The 18,602-nt window shown below is 41.7% G+C and overlaps 1 protein-coding gene and 1 long non-coding RNA gene across 2 annotated transcripts; one reads left to right on the plus strand and one right to left on the minus strand.

Moving 5' to 3' along the window:
* Nucleotides 1-1,135: 1,135 nt before the first annotated feature.
* Nucleotides 1,136-4,450, minus strand: ZSCAN4 (zinc finger and SCAN domain containing 4). Its single transcript, XM_045532485.1, has 3 exons — nt 4,055-4,450; nt 1,961-2,126; nt 1,136-1,875 (listed from the first exon to the last, which is right to left on the minus strand). The coding sequence occupies exons 1-3, from the start codon at nt 4,448-4,450 to the stop codon at nt 1,136-1,138; spliced, it is 1,302 nt and encodes a 433-aa protein (XP_045388441.1).
* Nucleotides 4,451-14,670: 10,220 nt separating this feature from the next.
* On the plus strand, nt 14,671-15,418 carry LOC123624558. The gene is made up of 2 exons (XR_006730167.1): nt 14,671-14,866; nt 15,075-15,418. It is a non-coding gene; the product is annotated as an uncharacterized LOC123624558 (long non-coding RNA).
* Nucleotides 15,419-18,602: the final 3,184 nt, after the last annotated feature.

Raw genomic sequence — 18,602 nt, forward strand, 5'->3', positions numbered from 1 at the left:
GGCCTGCTTCCAGATTTATACTTCTGCTCCCCACATTTTATGGTGCAGTGTGGCTGCACCAGAGTCAAAGGGTGTGGCATGAGGACAGGGGAGCAGGGAAAGTCTCACTGGAGCATAGTAAGCTGGTGTTTGTGTCCTCTTAGTTGGAACCAGCTGTCTTCTCATGTGAGCCACATTCCTGAATTTTTTTTTTTTTCTAAGACAGGATATTGCTCTGTTGCCCAGGCTGGAGTGCAGTGGCACCATCATAGTTCACTGCAGCCTCAAATTCCTGGGCTCAAGCAGTCCTCCTGCATCAGCCTCCCTAGTAACTAGGGCTACAGGCATACTTCACCTCACCCAGCTAATTTTTTTAATTTTTATGTTTTTGAGGTAGAGATGGGGAGCCTCATTGTGTTGGCCAGGCTGGTCTTGAACTCCTGGCCTCAAGCAATCCTTGATCCTCCCGCTTTGGCCTCCCAAAGTGCTGGGATTACAGATATGAGCCACTGCACCTGGCCACATTCCCAGATTTTAAGGAATAAACATCAACATTATGGATTTGTCTTTTTTTTTTTTTTTTTTTGAGACAGAGTCCCACTCTGTTGCCCAGGCTAGAGTGACGTGGTGTCAGCCTAGCTTACAGCAACCTCAAACTCCTGGGCTCAAGCGGTCCTCCTGCCTCAGCCTGCCAAGTAGCTGGGACTACAGGCATGCACCACCATGCCCAGCTAATTTTTCTGTATATATTTTTAGTTTTCCATATAATTTCTTTCTATTTTTAGTAGAGACAGGGTCTCGCTCTTGCTCAGGCTGGTCTCGAACCCCTGAGCTCAAACAATCCACCCACCTTGGCCTCCCAGAGTGCTAGGATTATAGGTGTGAGCCACCTCACCCAGTTGGATTCATTCCTTTATTCAACAGATATTTATTGGTCACTGGAAATGTGTCAGCCACTTTTCTAAGCACTTGGGGAAATAGTTTAGTGAACAAAACTGACAAATTCCATGCCCTCTTTAGCCTTACATTTTAGTAGAGTGAGATAATAAATGGAAAGCATAATCAGGAAATTATACCTTATGTTCTAAGTAGGTAAGTACTATGGAACAATACATACTTTCATGCATATTTATACACATTACATCAGACCATGAGCTCAGGAAGCTTCTGGTTTGGAGGGAACATTTTTCAGGGTAATTTTCTCATGCATCCTCATGTGGCGGTGGTATGTGGATGACTGACGGTAGCTTTTGTGGCAAAGGGAACATGCATAGGGCTTCTCTCCTGTGTGGATTCTCACATGAGCCCGCAAGTTGGTTTTGTGGCTGAAGGACTTTTCACACACGCTGCATGCAAAAGGCTTTTCTCCCGTGTGAATTATCTGATGCACACGTAAATCTGATACCTGGAAGAAGCCTTTGTGACACTCAGAACAAACAAATGGCCTCTCATTTTTGTGTCTTCTTTGGTGGGCTAAGAAGTGACAGAGATATTTAAAGATCTTGGGACATTTCTCACATTGATATGATTTTTGAGCTCCATTGAATCTTTCTTGGTGTACCTCACATGTGGAGTTTCCCTCATTGCTCTGGTTGCTAGGGACAGGCTCAGGGGAGGACTGGTTTGGCTCAGAGAGAAACTCTGGCCCCACATCCATAGGGACATCTTGATAAGAGGGCCCCGTCAGGGACCCTTCCTGGGACCTGGAGATGCCTAGCCCTTCTCTTCTGAAGTTGTGTGGGTTTTCACAAGAAACACCTTCATCTTCAGGCCTGGGACCATTCTCTTTCTGGATAATGAGTAGGGAGGATATTTGATTGCCTTGACTAGTAATACTGTTATTTACTTGAGTAGTTGTCATAGACATGTTGCAGCCATCTTCTTTATCTTCTTGTCCTATGGAAATAAAGAAATTACTCAATGAAGTTGTTCACGAGAAGGGGTATAACATCCCTGTGGTGTGCAGATTCACCTGACTCACCTTGTCCTGTTTCCAAGGGAGTATCCTGGGGAGTCTGGAAGTGTGATCCCACGTTCTCTCCTGTTGGGGTTCCTGCTGACAACTGTTTTGTAAGATGAACAATGACTTCTTTCAAGGGCATATTCTCAGAAAAGAGAGCTTCCTGTCCCTGCATGCAGACATGGACCTATAAACAAAGCCAGATCACTGTTGTATCTGAATTTGTTGTGTGACAGAAGCCTTTTTGGAAAACCTGCCCTCAACAGGCTTTCACAAGCTCCCAACTATGGAATACCACATATTTTTGTCCTGTCCTTATTTCTTTTTTTTTTTTTTTTGAGACAGAGTGTCGCTTTGTTGCCCTGGCTAGAGTGAGTGCCATGGCATCAGCCTAGCTCACAGCAACCTCAAACTCCTGGGCTTAAGCGATCCTACTGTCTCAGCCTCCCGAGTAGCTGGGACTACAGGCATGTGCCACCATGCCCGGCTAATTTTTTCTATATATATTTTAGTTGGCCAGATAATTTCTTTCTATTTTTTTTAGTAGAGACAGGGTCTCGCTCTTGCTCAGGCTGGTCTCGAACTCCTGACCTCAAGCGATCCACCCGCCTCGGCCTCCCAGAGTGCTAGGATTACAGGCATGAGCCACCACGCCCAGCCCTGTCCTTATTTCTGATGTTGTCATTCTCATTCACAAGCTGTGGTTATGTTCTAACAACATAGACACTGAATTTGCAAATATTGACTTATTGCCACTAGGGAAAATACAGTTTCCTGGAGTTTCTGGCCACAATATTTTTGTCCACTGATCAATACATAACCTTGTTTTATGTATCTATTTGAAGACACCTTGCTTAATATATATTCTTGATTAATTAGCACTGAACTCAGAGCCAACAGCACTATAAATAAAACTCATGCCTGAATGAAGCTTATCCAACACACCTCCATAAAGTATACAACAGTTTTTGTGCACTTAGGAAACTAGATAGCACTTCGGCACTGTACTTGGTTGTCATTTTAAACAACAGAATCATCAACAAGCACAAAAGTGTGAAAATATGGCACTAAATAGACTGTGAAAAGGACATTTGTTTACAGTCTGAGAGCTAAAATAAGAAGTCAGTGTTCAACCTCATCTGGGAACATGCGTATCAGGTGACTTAACTTTTTCACCACTCTGTCAATGTCTGCAAATGTTGAAGAACATGCCTCAGGTATTTGATTTTGAGGTTACAAATGAATTTTAGAAATTTTGCAAATATGGGATCTGAGAATGAGGAGCCACTGTAATTGCCTTGTTACTATGTCTTTCCTGATTAAGGCTCCCTGAGGGAAGAACCAACTTTTTTCAAAGCATTTCTTCCTCATCCTTGAGATCTCTGATCAAATGTCAATTTCTCAATCTGGCACTGTACTTACTAAAATTAATTAACTTAAACAATCAATACGTTTGGCTCCTTTATGTCCTACAGAATAAATGGATATATGCCTTTTTGCTTTTTTTTTTTTTTTTTTGAGACAGAGTCTCACTCTGTTGCCCAGGCTAGAGTGCCATGATGTCAGCCTGGCTTACAGCAACCTCAAACTCCTGGACTCAAGCAATCCTCCTGCCTCAGCCTCCCAAGTAGCTGGAACTATAGGCATGCACCACCATGCTGGGCTAATTTTTTTTTTTTTTTTTTTGGAGACAGAGTCTCACTTTGTTGCCCGGGCTAGAGTGAGTGCCGTGGCGTCAGCCTAGCTCACAGCAACCTCAAACTCCTGCGGGCTAATTTTTTCTGTATATATTTTTAGTTGTCCATATAATTTCTTTCTATTTTTAGTAGAGACGGGGTCTCGCTCCTGCTCAGGCTGGTCTCGAACTCCTGAGCTCAAACGATCCACCCGCCTCGGCCTCCCAGAGTGCTAGGATTACAGGCGTGAGCCACTGTGCCTGGCCTTTTTTGCTTCTTTTTCATGAGAATTTAGGCGTATGGGGATTCTCCTTGGTGAGAAAGAGTGTAATCTAGTAACTGGACCTACAATAACTTCTTTCGATACTTGTAGAACCGACTGTACTTATTCCTTACTCCCCTCTTTCCCTCATCTCAGAGTTCAGAACCCACTACTTACTAAGACAGGTGACTTCATACAATCATCGGTTATTTCTTCCATTAATTTCTCCAGGTCTCTGCCACTTGATTCCCATTTCTCTTTCAAAATGGACCTGTCATTGCAGTATCCACTAATTACAAACTGCTCCAGGACCAATTGAGAAATAATTTCATCCTTGCTGTGCTTTTCTGGTTGCAGCCATGAGTGAAAAAACTCATAGAATCTTTGCAATTCCTGCCTTGCACACGAGTTATTGCTGTTTTGAGATGAGTCGAGTTGAGTGCTTGAGAACTTAGAAATCCCTTCTTCATTCTGGATAACAAGTCTTTGGGTTGGTTTAAACTCTAGATTTTCTGATCCAAGATCATTCCCAGCTGGTTCACACTGAAATGATTTTCTGAGATCTAAAGCCATTCTTAGCAAGATTTCTCAGAGACTCAATTTTGATGCTTTACTCTCGGTGTCTTATATGTCTCTGGAGATTTGTTTCAACAATTAGTGGATTCTTAAGGACTACAAACTAGAAATAGAAGAGATATGTATTAATTGCACTACTGGCATAATTAAAGAAAAACAAATCAACCAAAACATCAGACCTGCATAACTTTATCGATGAATTACACCAGACATTAAAGAAAGACAGAACTCTAATTTTACCCAAATAAAGATTCTGTGCTATTCTTTTAGAGCACAGAACAAGAGGGAACACTACCCATTTTAGTTAGTGAGGTCAATACTTTTCTGATAACAAAATCTTACAAGTACATTAAAATAATCCAAAGCAAAATATTTGCAATCAAAACTATTCACATATAAGGAAAACAATACATCCCAAACAAGTGGTGTTCATTTCCAAAATGCAGGAGGGTTGGGTTAAAATTCAAAAAATCACTTCAATTTACTACATTAATATGATATAAGAGCATGATATAATCATTTCAGTAGGTACATTAAAATGTTTAATAAAAGTCAGTATTCATTACTGAAAAAAGCATATGATAAACTGGGAATATAAGAAATATCCTTGATGTGAGAAAGTTTTACAAAAAAGCTATAGCAAAATCATTCTGCTGGAGCTTGAGGTGGGCGCCCTCTATCCTCTCTATGAAATATTGGCCTGCTCCCTAACCAGTGAAATGAAGAAAGAAAATTTGCCAAAAGTCATTATTTATAGAAGCCCTGCTTTTTTGTTTTGTTTTGTTTTTTGAGACAGGGTCTCAGTCTGTCACCCAGACTATTGTGCAGTGGCATTATCATAGCTCACAGCAAGCTGAAACTCCTGGGCTCAGGCCATCCTACTGCCCCAGTCTACTGAGTATCTGGGACTGTAGATGTATACCACCATGCCCAGCTAATTTTTTTTTTTTTTTTTGTGGAGAGGGGGGTCACAATCTTGCTCAGGCTGGTCTTGAACACCTGGCCTCAAGTGACCCTCCCACCTCAGCCTCTCAAAGTTCTAGGATTACAGGTGTGAGCCACTATGCCAAGCCCTGATTTTTTTTTTTAACAAAAAATATTCAACAGATATTAGCCTAGATAAATTTAGCAAGGTGCCAGATACAAGGCCAGTATACCAAAATGAAGTGAATATTGTAATATTAGCTGTGGTTGGAAAATATTAAAAAAGGTCCCAATCTGAGTGAGTAGGGTGTATGTGAGGGTGCACCCTGCCATGGAATGGTGTCCTGTCCACGATTGGTTGGTGCCTTGCACCCTGAGCTTCCAGATAGGCTCCAGCCACCTGTGACCCTGAACTGAAGTAGGCAGTTTGGAAAATGAATGAATGAATGCATACAAATCATTGTAAAATTGGTGAGAAATGGTGGCTCATGCCTGTAATCCCAGCACTTTGGAAGCCAAGGTGGGAGGATCACTTGAAGCAAGGAGTTCAAGACCAAACTGAGCACCATAGTAAGACCCCATTTCTACAAAAGATTTTTTTAAAACATTAGCTGAGCATGTTGCTTGCATCTATAGTTCTAGCTACTCTGGAGGCTGAGGTTGGGGGACCACTTGAGCCCAGGAAATTGAGGTTACAGCGAGCTATGATCACTACACTTTAGCCTGGGCGATAGAGTGAGACCCTGTCTCTTAAAAAGATTCTAAACACCTCAAATTATTGTAAAATAAAAATCATAAAGTAATTTGGTTTTGAACTGCCTCATGGTAGGAGATGCTCCTTATAATTTTCACTTTGCAAACATTTAATTTTTGATTTATCCCACCAACACTATGATCGACATCACTCACTGATTTGGGTAAATAAATATCTTATTTGTTCTTATTAATCTTTCTTAAGTGTATGTATAGCTCACAATTATTTCAATATTTGATACCAAAAGTTTTGGGGTCTTTATTTGGAAGTTTAGCAATATTTTTGTGACCAGAAATATGCTGTAGGAACTTAACCCTTGTTTATATCAATTAGTCTGTGGTAAACTTGGCTTTGTTATGCATCCTTTCGCTTAAAGCGTGAGTTTCCAAGAGCCTATCAATGATGTTAAGTGAGGGCTTACTGTATTAATAAATACATGGAGAGATAAACCATATCCAGGAATTGGAAGAGTCAAAATTTTTAAAACTGTCAATTAATTCCAAATTCCTTTATACATTCAATATAATCTCAAGGAAAATCCAGCAAGTTCTTTTCTTGTGTGTAAAAATTGACAAGTTGATTCTAAGGATAAATACAAACTAAAAATTAAAAATAATTTTTTTTCCTTACTCATTTTTGATGTATACAAAACTTTTCAAATGCTGAATAAACTTTTTGCCAGTTTTACAGCCCAGGGATGTTTTTCTCAAAGACCCAAGAGCCATTGTTTTGAAATGTAATCACCAAGGAAGATAGGGCCTAGGAGCTTGAGGCTGCAGTGAGCTATGACGATGCCACTGCACTCCAGAGCCCGGGCAACAAAGTGAGACTCAGCTAAAAAAAAAAATTATACGCCTCTGGTTTCTGCCATAGTCAGATGACAACTGTCACCGTTTGGTGGAAAGTGCTGCAATGGGACACACACGTGCAGACACAGGCTCTAAGGTCAACCACCTTGGGAAGAACACACTGGCATGTGCAAGAGAAAGTACAACTGGAGTGCCAAGGCTAAAAGGCAGACCGCCACTGGGACTGGTCCAATGAGGCACCTAAAAATCCTGTACCTCGGATTCAGACATCGTTCTGTGAAGGAAAAACACCTAACCCCAAGAGGACAGCTGTTGTAGCATCCAGTTCATCTTAAGAATTTCAACAATTAGTCATGCAAAAAATGCTTTCGTTTAAAAGAAAACTTGTACTTTCATAATTCATAATAGTCCTAAACTTCAATCTAAAAGGATAATATTAGATACTTTTTTTTTTTTGAGACAGAGTTTCACTCTATCACCTGGGTTAGAGTACAAGTGGTGTCATCATAACTCACTGGAACCTCAGACTCCTGGGCTCAAGCAATCCTCCTGCCTCAGCCTCCAGAGTAGCTGGGACTACAGGTGTGCATCACTACACCGGGCTAATTTTTTCTACTTTTAGTAGAGACAGGGTCTCGCTCTTACTCAGGCTGGTCTCCAACTCCTGACCTCAAGCGATCATCCCGCCTTGGCCTCCCAGAGTGCTAGTATTACATGCATGAGCCAGCGCATCCAGACACTATTAGATACTTGACAGCAATGAAAAATGAATGAATTCCTTCATTAAACCTGGATTAATCCCAAATCATAACGTGGACTGATATAACCCAAACACCAAATGATATATTTTGTTAAAGTATATTATCAGTATTAATATTTAGGTTGTCGGTTACTTTGGGGGCAATAATAGAGACTGAAATGGGTGTATGAAGGGCTTCATAGGAGGCCTGTGTCACAGTATGAACTAGTGGTGTTCCTAGGAAACTAGATCTCCAGTTTTAGCTGAAAACATTCTATTTTCATATCTGGGAGGTAGTCACATAGGAGTGTTTAGTATGTACCAGGATATATACTTAGGATTTTTAAACTTTCCTATATGTGCATTAGACTTCAATAAGAATGTTCATTTAAAATAGTAAATGTGGACCAGCCTGAGCAAGAGCGAGACCCTGTCTCTACTAAAAATAGAAAGAAATTATATGGACATCTAAAAATATATGTAGAAAAATTAGCCGGGCATGGTGGCGCATGCCTGTAGTCCCAGCTACTCAGGAGGCTGAGGCAGGAGGATTGCTTGAGCCCAGGAGTTTGAGGTGCTGTGAGCTAGCCTGACGCCACGGCACTGTAGCCCGGGCAACAGAGTGAGACTCTGTCTCAAAAAAAAAAAAAAAATAGTAAATGTGGTCTTAAATTATAATTGGACTTGATGTAATTAAATAAAGGAAATGATCTTGTATTAATATGTTCATTTAATAATTATCAGAATATAAAATATTAAAAACTGGGAGTGGAAGGGTGGTTGCCCAAGGTCTGGGAGTGGGGGATGGGAGGTGTTGGCCAAAGAGTGCAAACTTTCAGTTATAAGGCACAGACATCTGCAAGGCCACCACCAGCGACACCCAGTGAAATGATATATACCTTAGGAAACATCCCCTCATTGCCTTCACTGTTTAATTCTTGTTTCCAAATTAACAGTTACCCTTCCTTGAGAACAACATTTGCTTTGCTGCTTTAATCAAAGTTACAATTACAGTTTGTGTTAACCTCACCTGGTCTGATCAGACTAGCCACCCTGATACCATCAATTAATGAGATGAAGATGATTCCGAAAAAAAACTCAAAGGAGAAAACTGAACATGCTTGTCTTTCCCTAATCCATTTATTTATTTATTTAGAGACAGAGTCTCGCTTAGTTGCCCGGGCTAGAGTGCCGTGGCATCAGCCTAGCTCACAGCAACCTCAAACTCCTGGGCTCAAGCAATCCTACTGCCTCAGCCTCCCGAGTAGCTGGGACTACAGGCATGCGCCACCATGCCCGGCTAATTTTTTGTATACATTTTAGTTGTTTGGCTAATTTCTTTCTATTTTTAGTAGAGACGGGGTCTCGTTCTTGCTCAGGCTGGTCTCAAGCTCCTGACCTCGAGCCATCCTCCTGCCTCGGCCTCCCAGAGTGCTAGGATTACAGGCGTGAGCCACCACGCCCGGCCTCCATAATCCATTTATCACAAAGCTTTCAGTAAGGTTACAAAATGTTGGTTACTCCTGTCCTTCAATGACTCCTCCTTGCCCTCAGAGAACAGTAGTAAATTTTTCCTTGCCCTACAAGGCTTTCCTGGGCCAGCTCTAGGCCTCTCCACTCCATCTTAGAGGTTGTGGTTGGGTGTCTGTATCTGGGTCATTGGTCTCTTTGTTTCCTGTAGAACCCATTCTTTTTTGTTCATCTGGACCTTTCCTCAAGTTCTCTCTTTATGGATTATCTGCTCTTCCTCCCCTATAAAATGCAGACCACATGTTCTTACTTGGAGACATGCACTCAATCCCACATAGACAAGGCTGAAAAGTATTATGGTGCCAGGTGTGGTGGCTCACGCCTGTAATCTTATCACTTTGGGAAGCCAAGGTGGGAAGATCGCTTGAGGTCAGGAGCTTGACACCAGCCTAGGAAGGAGCGAGACCCTGCCTCTGCCAAAAATAGAAAAATTAGCCGGGCCTGGTGGTGCACGCCTGTAGTCCCAGCTACTCAGGAGGCTGAGGCAAGAGGATGGCTTGAGCCCAGGAGTTTGAGGTTGCAGTGAGCTATGATGACGGCACTGCACTCAAGCCTGGGAGAGAGAATGAGACCCTGTCTCAAAAAAAAAAAAAAAAAAAAGTATTATGGCTAGAACCTTGGAATTCAAAACCAGACTACTGGAGTTTTAATCTGGCGTCTGGTATTTACAAGCCATGTGACCCAAGCATGTTACCCATCAAGTCCCTGTGTGTGTCATGGAGGCTCTGATCTCTAATAGCACTCAGCTCCCAGAGTTGTCATGGGGGCTAAAAAATTTAATATTCAGGAAGCACATGGAATAGTTGCTGGAATAAACACTCGGTTGGGGTCTGTTAAATAGCTGATAGTCACCCTTTAAATTTCAGCACCACCCCCACTCCAATCTGCCATGCACCACCATTTGCATAAAATGCAATAAAAACAAATTACTAGAAACATAAGGGCTGGGTGAGGTGGCTCATACCTGTAATCCTAGCACTCTGGGAGGCCGAGGCGGGTGGATCACGTGAGGCCAGGAGTTGGAGACCAGCTGGAGCAAGACCCCATCTCTACAAAAAATAGAAAAGAAAATTAGCTGGGCATGGTGGTGAGCGCCTGTAGTTTCAGCTACTCCAGAGGCTGAGGCAGGGGGATGACTTGAGCCCAGGACTTGGAGGTTGAAGTGAGCTATGATGACACCACTGTACTCTACCCTGGGGGACAGAGTGAGACTGTGTCTCAAAAAAAAAAAAAAAGAAAGAAAGAAAAAGAAAGAAAGAAACATAAAATTAACAAGACAACAAAGCCATACAATAGACTCCCAGGAAGAATCTCCTTCATTCATGCCACACCCTTACACAGAGTTCACATCAAGCCCTTTCGGTCAGTGCAGTTGTCACAAAAGACCATGCCCTACCTGGGAGAACACCATATCTTTATACATAGGAATTTCTCCCCAATAGCTATGCCTACATACACATGTACACACACTCAAAGACACAAAATAGAAAAATTTTCTTCCATTATGGAAGCTTACCTCCTTCTTGGTTGAACTTCAAAGTGGGTAATCCTGAGCTGAACGCTGAGCTGACGTGTGACTCCCTTTCCACACTGGGCCTATCTGACGTGCTTTCACGCTCCCTTTTCTAGGGCTGGGATCAGTGATTAAAGTTGTGATTGGATAAAGCTTCCTGTTGATTGAATCACTGGTGGAATCTTCATTCGGTCACAGCTCCTGGCCTCCAATACGTTGTTATATACCACCACTGGTCCTAGGGCAACAGACCATAAAAAACTCATTAATATTTCTGCAGTAAAATGTAACAACATTCACACTAAGTGGGAATATAAAGATTAGTGTTCGGCCGGGCGAGGTGGCTCACGCCTGTAATCCTAGCCCTCTGGGAGGCCGAGGCGGGTGGATCACTGGAGGTCAGGAGTTCGAGACCAGCCTGAGCGAGACCCCGTCTCTACTAAAAATAGAAATAAAAATTATCTGGACAACTAAAAATATATATAGAAAAAAAATTAGCCGGGCATGGTGGCGCATGCCTGTAGTCCCAGCTACTCGGGAGGCTGAGGCAGGAGGATCGTTTGAGCCCAGGAGTTTGAGGTTGCTGTGAGCTAGGCTGACGCCACGGCACTCACTCTAGCCCGGGCAACAAAGTGAGACAAAAAGATTAGTGTTAGTCTCACATAAGTTCTGGTCAAGTTTTGTCATAAATGACTCATTACAAACTTGCTCAAACTTTTTTTTTTTTTTTTTGAGACAGAGTCTCGCTTTGTTGCCGGGGCTACAGTGAGTGCCGTGGCGTCAGCCTAGCTCACTACTGCCTCAGCCTCCCGAGTAGCTGGGACTACAGGCATATGCCACTATGCCCGGCTAATTTTTTTTTATATATATATATATATTTTAGTTGGCCAGATAATTTCTTTCTATTTTTAGTAGAGACAGGGTCTCGCTCTTGCTGGTCTCGAACTCCTGACCTCAAGCGATCCACCCGCCTCGGCCTCCCAGAGTGCTAGGATTACAGGTGTGAGCCACCGTGCCTGGCCCGCTCAAACTTTTTAATTTTCAGAGATTTATGGATTGCGAGGGTAGCAGAGAGCAAGGGTAATGCTCTCTCACTTCCTGTGTCAATCCCACAACAGAGGGGGCTTCAGGACCCTAGAGAAGGCATTCTTGACCCAGCAAAGAGATGTCAGGGGCTGAGATTACAATCATTTCAGTGGAAAGTGAGAAATAAGTGCATATTTTATATTGAGAAAGCACATTGTTGAATAGACTTACTGTGAGGACTGAGGGAGAGGAAGGAATTAAAATGGTGAGAGGCTCTTGGTTTGAGCTGGGTCACTAGTGTGTTGTAAGCTGTGCTATCTTTCCTGTACCCTGCTTCCCTGCCTTCCACCTTTGTACAGGCTGAGGCTTTGGTAGAGCTGTCGGGGTGAAGGAGCCAATTACAGCCTCTGCTCCATCAGGTGTGCAACCTCTTGGGACTTAGACTGTCCCCCTATCACTGTTCGGTACAGTGTTCCTGACCTCTCCATGACACCCCAGATGGTTACCATCTCCTTTGAATCTCCTGGTCCTGCACTGATGAAGTGTTTGCTTGAGTTTCCCTCATTAGAAATTATGTCCTGAATCCTCTCATCACCGAGTTGTGTATTGGTCTATCTCTCCAGGGAATTTCATTCACTTATGCTTTCTATAAATTAAGGAAAATTTCCAATACATTTAATATACATTTAATACTTCATATCCCTGAGTATTGAACTTTTCTCACAGAATGGAGCGAGCTTTCAATTCTGAATTATGATTTGTGGAATTAGCATGATTTTTCCTGCCATGAAAAAAAATATAGCTCTCAAAAGAGTTCTGGACATGATTTGTCTTTCATGGCCTTTTACATGTATTTATTTTCATTTTTTTTTTTTTGCTATAAAGAGAAACAATATTAGCTAAAGGACAGTGGTGTCCAACAATGAAGGGTTTTTGTTTTTAAATAGAGGAGATATTTAATCATATATTTATGCTATTTGGTAGAACAAGGGAATATGGATAAAAGGCAATAGAGAAGAAAGAAGCTGATTCACTTCAAGCATCTGGTCCTCAAAAAAACAAGATGGGACAGGATCTAAAGCACATGTGGAAAATTGGCTCTTCATGGGAGCAGAGATAACAATAGAAAATATGGAAAATGTAGGTACCACTGGAGGCAAGTTGTCAATTGTTGGTGGGATGGAAAAATTTTCTGTCTTCTTCTGTATGTTCGAGACATTCCTTCAGCTTTGTAAATGAGTCAAGATTGCTGCTAATTCTTCTTTTTTTTTTCTTTTTGAGACACGCTCTGTCGCCCAGGCTGAAGTGCAGTGACATGCGTGATCATAGCTCACTGCAGCCTCGAACTCCTAGGCTCAAGCGATCCTCCCTCCTCAGCCTCCTGAGTAGCTGGGACTACAGGTGGACACCAACATGTCTAGCTAAGCCACTAACTCTTACTCAGCCTTCAGGACTCAGTATTTTGTCACTTTAGAAGACTTCTCTGAACTACCCAGAATAGGTTAGGCTCCCTTAATTAAACTCTCCTTTTACAGATTACCATAACTGTCATTAATAATGACTGAATGGTCTTACTGATCTGATGTTCATCTTCCCACCTCAACTCATGGTGAAAGGATTGTATCTGCCTAAATACAATATCCCTCGTGCCTGGCACATAGTAGGAACTCAAGTAATACTTGCAAAATGAATGAAGGCTGTGTGACTGGGTAGGTGATGGTGTTTGTTTACAGGCAGAGGGAATGCAAGTGGAGGGAAAGATTTGGGTAGAAACAAGTGATTTCTGTTTGGAGGAGCCTATGAGATTTCTGAGTGGAGATATACAGCCAGCTATTGGACACACTGATCTGTAACTCTGGGAGAAGTTAGACTTGGGGAATGATAATATCAATAATAGTAGTAATAGCATTAGGGATCATAATTGCTAACCTTCACATAGGGCATATCTGACTCTGTTCTGAGCCCTTTCCATACATTAAGCCATTTACATCACAATAGCCCTGTAAAGTAGATCCTATATGACTCCATTTTAACAATGAAGAAAGTGAGGCAGAGTTTAGCAGCTTGGCTAGCACTAAACAGCCCATAGTGATAGGGCTGGAATTTGAGAGTGGGGCTCCTAAATGCTACACTAAAAAGGCAAAGGCTCAGCCGCTGCGTGAGACTAGCAGCTGTAGAGGGAATGGCAGGAGGATCCAACCCTTGGGGATTGGATTCAGGAGCACAGATGGCAGGAGGGGCTGACTTGTTGATACTCCAATTTAGGGATTTAATCAACAGGCATTAAAGTACTAACAAATGCGATATCCATATAATGATTTACTCAGATAAGGCCATCACAAAGACACCAACTATCACATGCTTTCCTCGCCAATCGAGAAAGCAGGTAGAGCTGCACTTGGTAAAAATAGACGGCAAGTTTACATCAGCCATCATCTAGGAAGGATTTTAATCCCCAAGCTACCATTGTCTTTGGGATCTCTTTAGAGAAAAGAAACAAGTGGTTGGCTAAGACCAGCAGATGAAGAATCAGATCTGTAAGTCTCACCTTGTGTCCGGTGAGCAAAGTGAAGTTATAAAGAAAACGGAGGGAGCAGTTTCCTCGGATCTGCTCCAGTTTGAGTGAGGAAAATGATCCCTATTTCCAAGAAGGCAGAGCTCGTCCCATCAGTATGTAGGAGATAGCGATTTCAATCAGAATAAGAAAAAAAAAAAAAAACTGGTAGGAAAATAAACTACACTGTGTTACTTTTGCCTGCCCAGCAATTTCTAGCGCTAAAGATAACGCTTCTTCCCTCTTCGGAGAACACACCGGGGCGTTTGAGACCAGCATGAAAGTCATGCCTTAGACGCGCCGCGCTCGGCGCTGATTGGCTCCGCCCCTTGGCGCCGCGGGCCAGAGATGGCGTCGCCGCCATTTTCGTTGCCGGGTCAGCGGTCAAGGAGGCTGGGGGGGTGTGGCCCGAGCCCAGTCAGTGGCCGCCGGCGACCTTCTTCCGCACCTGGTCCAACTTGGACCTTTCTGTGGAGACGTTGGCCCCTGGGCCAGAGCTCCAGCGGCCTCGTTAGGGCGAGCCTGGAGGCTTGGAGGAATGAGGTGATGCCTGAGGAGCAGATGGTGAGCTGCAGTGGCACCTTGCAGGTCTTGGGGCGGGGGTTGAAACCGCCTATATTAAAATAATGGAAAGCCATAAGGGATAAATAGTAATAAAAGTCTGATTTCTATAAAAGTATGGATATAGCCATAAGTTAACCAGCCATTGTTTCCTCAATTCCTTACTGCTGTAACTGCTCTCTGCTTAAGTGACATGTATCCTCCCTGACAGGGCCAAGATTTGTGACTTCCCCAACTGCTTCTATAGATAGCCTTGCTATTGTAAAGCCTAAGACTGGTCTTTGAGATATTCTTCAACTCTTCAACTGATGCCAACCGGACCTGTGGACATGCGTGGGAATGGATCCAACAAGCCCTGAGACCCCCTACCCAGGAAATCCCCCAGCTGAGAAGAGGATTTCTGCTTCCTGACCCTATGACTTCATCCCCAGCCCTTTGTTTTCCAAACCACCTTTCAAAACCTTAGCCCCCACATTCTCCAGGAGATGGGTTTGAGAAATTACTTTCATCTCCTGGCCTGGCTCCTTGCCAAATAAAACTCTTTATGCACTGCAACACCTACTGTCTCAGTATATTGGCCTTCACTGGGCGGTGGGTAATGGACCTAGTTGGGCTGTAACAGGGCGAGCGGGCTCGCAATGTGGCTTCTCTTGGGGACAGAGGTCTGATCCCCTTCCTCTCTCTGCTTCCCTCTGTCGGGTCCCAGGCCACTGGGCGGGGGGAGGGGGCGGGGGAAGGGGGAGGGGGAGGGGGGAGGGGGAGGGGGAGGTAGTGCTTCAAGAGTAGCTGGTTTGGGGCCAGTGCCAGGTCAGCAAAGTGTGAACTACAGCTAAGACCCACCTGCTCCAGGGGCCTTTCATAGATTCAGTCACCTCTTTCTCTTTAAGGCTACAGTTGAGTGTGTGTGTGAGAGAGAGAGAGAGAGAGAGAGAGAACACGTGTTCGTGTGCGCACACGCGTTTTATGTTTACGGTTGTGACTATTTTTTTACCCCCTTTGAGACTCAAATTGTGTATTGGATGATACTGAATTATTACTTTTATAAGTACGATACAGTCATGTTCTTACCATGAAAGTATTCTATCTTATGGAGGTACATTCCTTAATATTTAGTTTTGGATGTGATGACATATCTTGAATTGTCTGTAAAAGTAATCCACAAAGGGTAACATCAGGATAGGGATAGATAAAATAAAATTGCTATGTGCTGATAATTGTTGAAGGTTGTGATGTACCTTATAGAATTCGATTGATTTTTTTCATATATGTTGTACATTTTCCATTATATAGCAGCTATAACAGCTTTCATAAACTTTTCCTTTCATTACTAATTTTGTGAGTTTGTTCCCATTGTTTCCGATTCTGAAAAAATAAAATTTTTTGTGCTTTGTTTTTCGTTGTTAACCTTTTATTCTTAAAATATTTTAAATTGAGGTTAAATATTTAAATCTTTTATTTTTTTTTTTTCCTTTTTTTATTTTTTGAGACAGAGTCTCACTCTGTTGCCCGGGCTAGAGTGCCGTGGCGTCAGCCTAGCTCACAGCAACCTCAAACTCCTGAGCTCAAGCAATCTTTCTGCCTCAGCCTCCCGAGTAGCTGGGACTACAGGCATGCACCACCATGCCTGGCTAATTTTTTCTATATATATTTTTAGTTGTCCATATAATTTCTTTCTATTTTTTTAGTAGAGACGGGGTCTCGCTGTTGCTCAGGCTGGTCTGGAAATCCTGACCTTGAGTGATCCTCCTGTCTCGGCCTCCCAGAGTGCTAGGATTACAGGCGTCAGCCACTGCACCTGGCCCAAAGATAAATTTAACACACTTTCTTCTCCACCTGTATAAGTCTGGAAGTAAACATTTGTCTATGGTTGTGGGTCCTTCTGGAGACATCCTGATTCATTTAAAAACACACAGTAGCATCTCTTCTCACTCTCCTCAATCTGACCTTTTGGTTGTTTGATTCATCCCACAGCACTCTTTTAGTCCCTGCTAGATGCCCGTGGACAGCCGTGCGATCATATTTAGTTAGATGTGCTCTTTGACATTTAGCCTTGGATCTTTGGAATGGAGGCAACAGGCAGGTGTTTTCTTCCCCAAAACATTAGTGCTGTTTGTACTTTTTGTTATTACAGAATGTACCAAATATATAAGATGGACAACTGAAAAGTGATTAAGAGTTCTTTATCAGTAAATGCTAATAAATCCCAATGTAAATGCGTTAGAAAATTTTAGAAATTAAGGCTTACAAATTGCTGTTAAAATGGGTGATAATATTAAGAATGTCTGAAGCATAAAACTTCTACAAATGTGCTCCCTTTGAATGTTTTTCAAATTTATTGAAATTCTCCAATCACTTTATAGAACCACAAACTGTAGGATTACTTATGGCTTTTTGCCAACAAGAACAAAGATACAAACTTCCAGAGGATTCATAATGCACAGGCTTTGACTCCAAAATTAAATGTTGGAAAACTTCATCTTAATTGTTACTTTATATTCTGATCCTTTGTGAGAAAAACATCTTCAAAGTTTATGATTTTCTTAGAAAGTACTGCCTATGTTTCAAATATCTCGCCTGCTTTAATTTTTGAACAACTGGTGTATTTCACTGAATAATTTAACTGAATTATTGCAAACATTATAGATTGTGTTTTCATTTGCTTTCAACAAATTTTTTGGTTTTAGGGGTGTAAGCACGTATCAAAATATTAAAATGTACATTTAAATATGTGCAGTTTATGTTGTCAATTATACTTACATTAAACTGTTTTTAAAACAAATATTCAAAACTTTTCACTTCCTAATCATTTTACTATGTTTTATCATCTATGTTCTAGAGGTTATTTGTCACTACTGTGGTACAAACAGAATGGTATATTTCTGGCAACTCTTTCCAAGTCCACATTCAGTGACATCATACTAACAGTTGGAAATTGGCCACAACAGGAGGTTTTACACCAGGGATATTGGCAAACACTGAAAACCATGGCTTGATTTACTATATTTATAAATGTCCAGACTTAAGAATGTAATAGGGAATATGTGAATGATATAGATTAAACTTAAAAATGTGTGGTATATGTGGTCATTACACTGTGTATAATATGAAAAAAATTGTGGAATAAAAATGTGTTATTTATTTGTTAACAAAAAGGGAAATAGACACAATTCCTAACAAAGAAAATAGCAAAAGATATGCATGAGCATCTTTATCAAAGAAGACATAAAAGTGGCAAATAAACATATGAAAAAGCATTCAACATCATGAATGCTTAGGCAAACACAATTAAAACTACTGTACACTTAATTAAAGGGTAAATTCTAAAAGATAGACCATCCTAAGTATTGGCAAGGATATGGAAGAACTATAATTCTCATATAGTCCTGGTGAGCAAGCAAAAGCAAACAACCATTTTAGACCACAGCTTGGCAGTTTCTCAATAAGTTACCCTATCCTGTGTCTCAGGCATCACTTTGAGTCATTAACACAAGAGAAGTGAAACGATATACATATAAAGAATTGTACATGTTTATAGCAGCTTTGTTTGTAGTAGCCAAAACCTGGAAATAATCTAAGTGCTCATAAATAGATGAATGGAGAAACAAATGGTATATCCATAGAAAAGATACAGCAAAAAGAACGAACAACTCATATAAATACCATTGAAGAATCTCAAAATAATTATGTCATGAATGAAACTAAAAAAAAATAAACATTTTATAAATCAAATCATATAGAA

This window comes from Lemur catta, chromosome 19 (genome assembly GCF_020740605.2).
Source record: "Lemur catta isolate mLemCat1 chromosome 19, mLemCat1.pri, whole genome shotgun sequence".
NCBI classification, from domain to species: Eukaryota; Metazoa; Chordata; class Mammalia; order Primates; family Lemuridae; genus Lemur; species Lemur catta.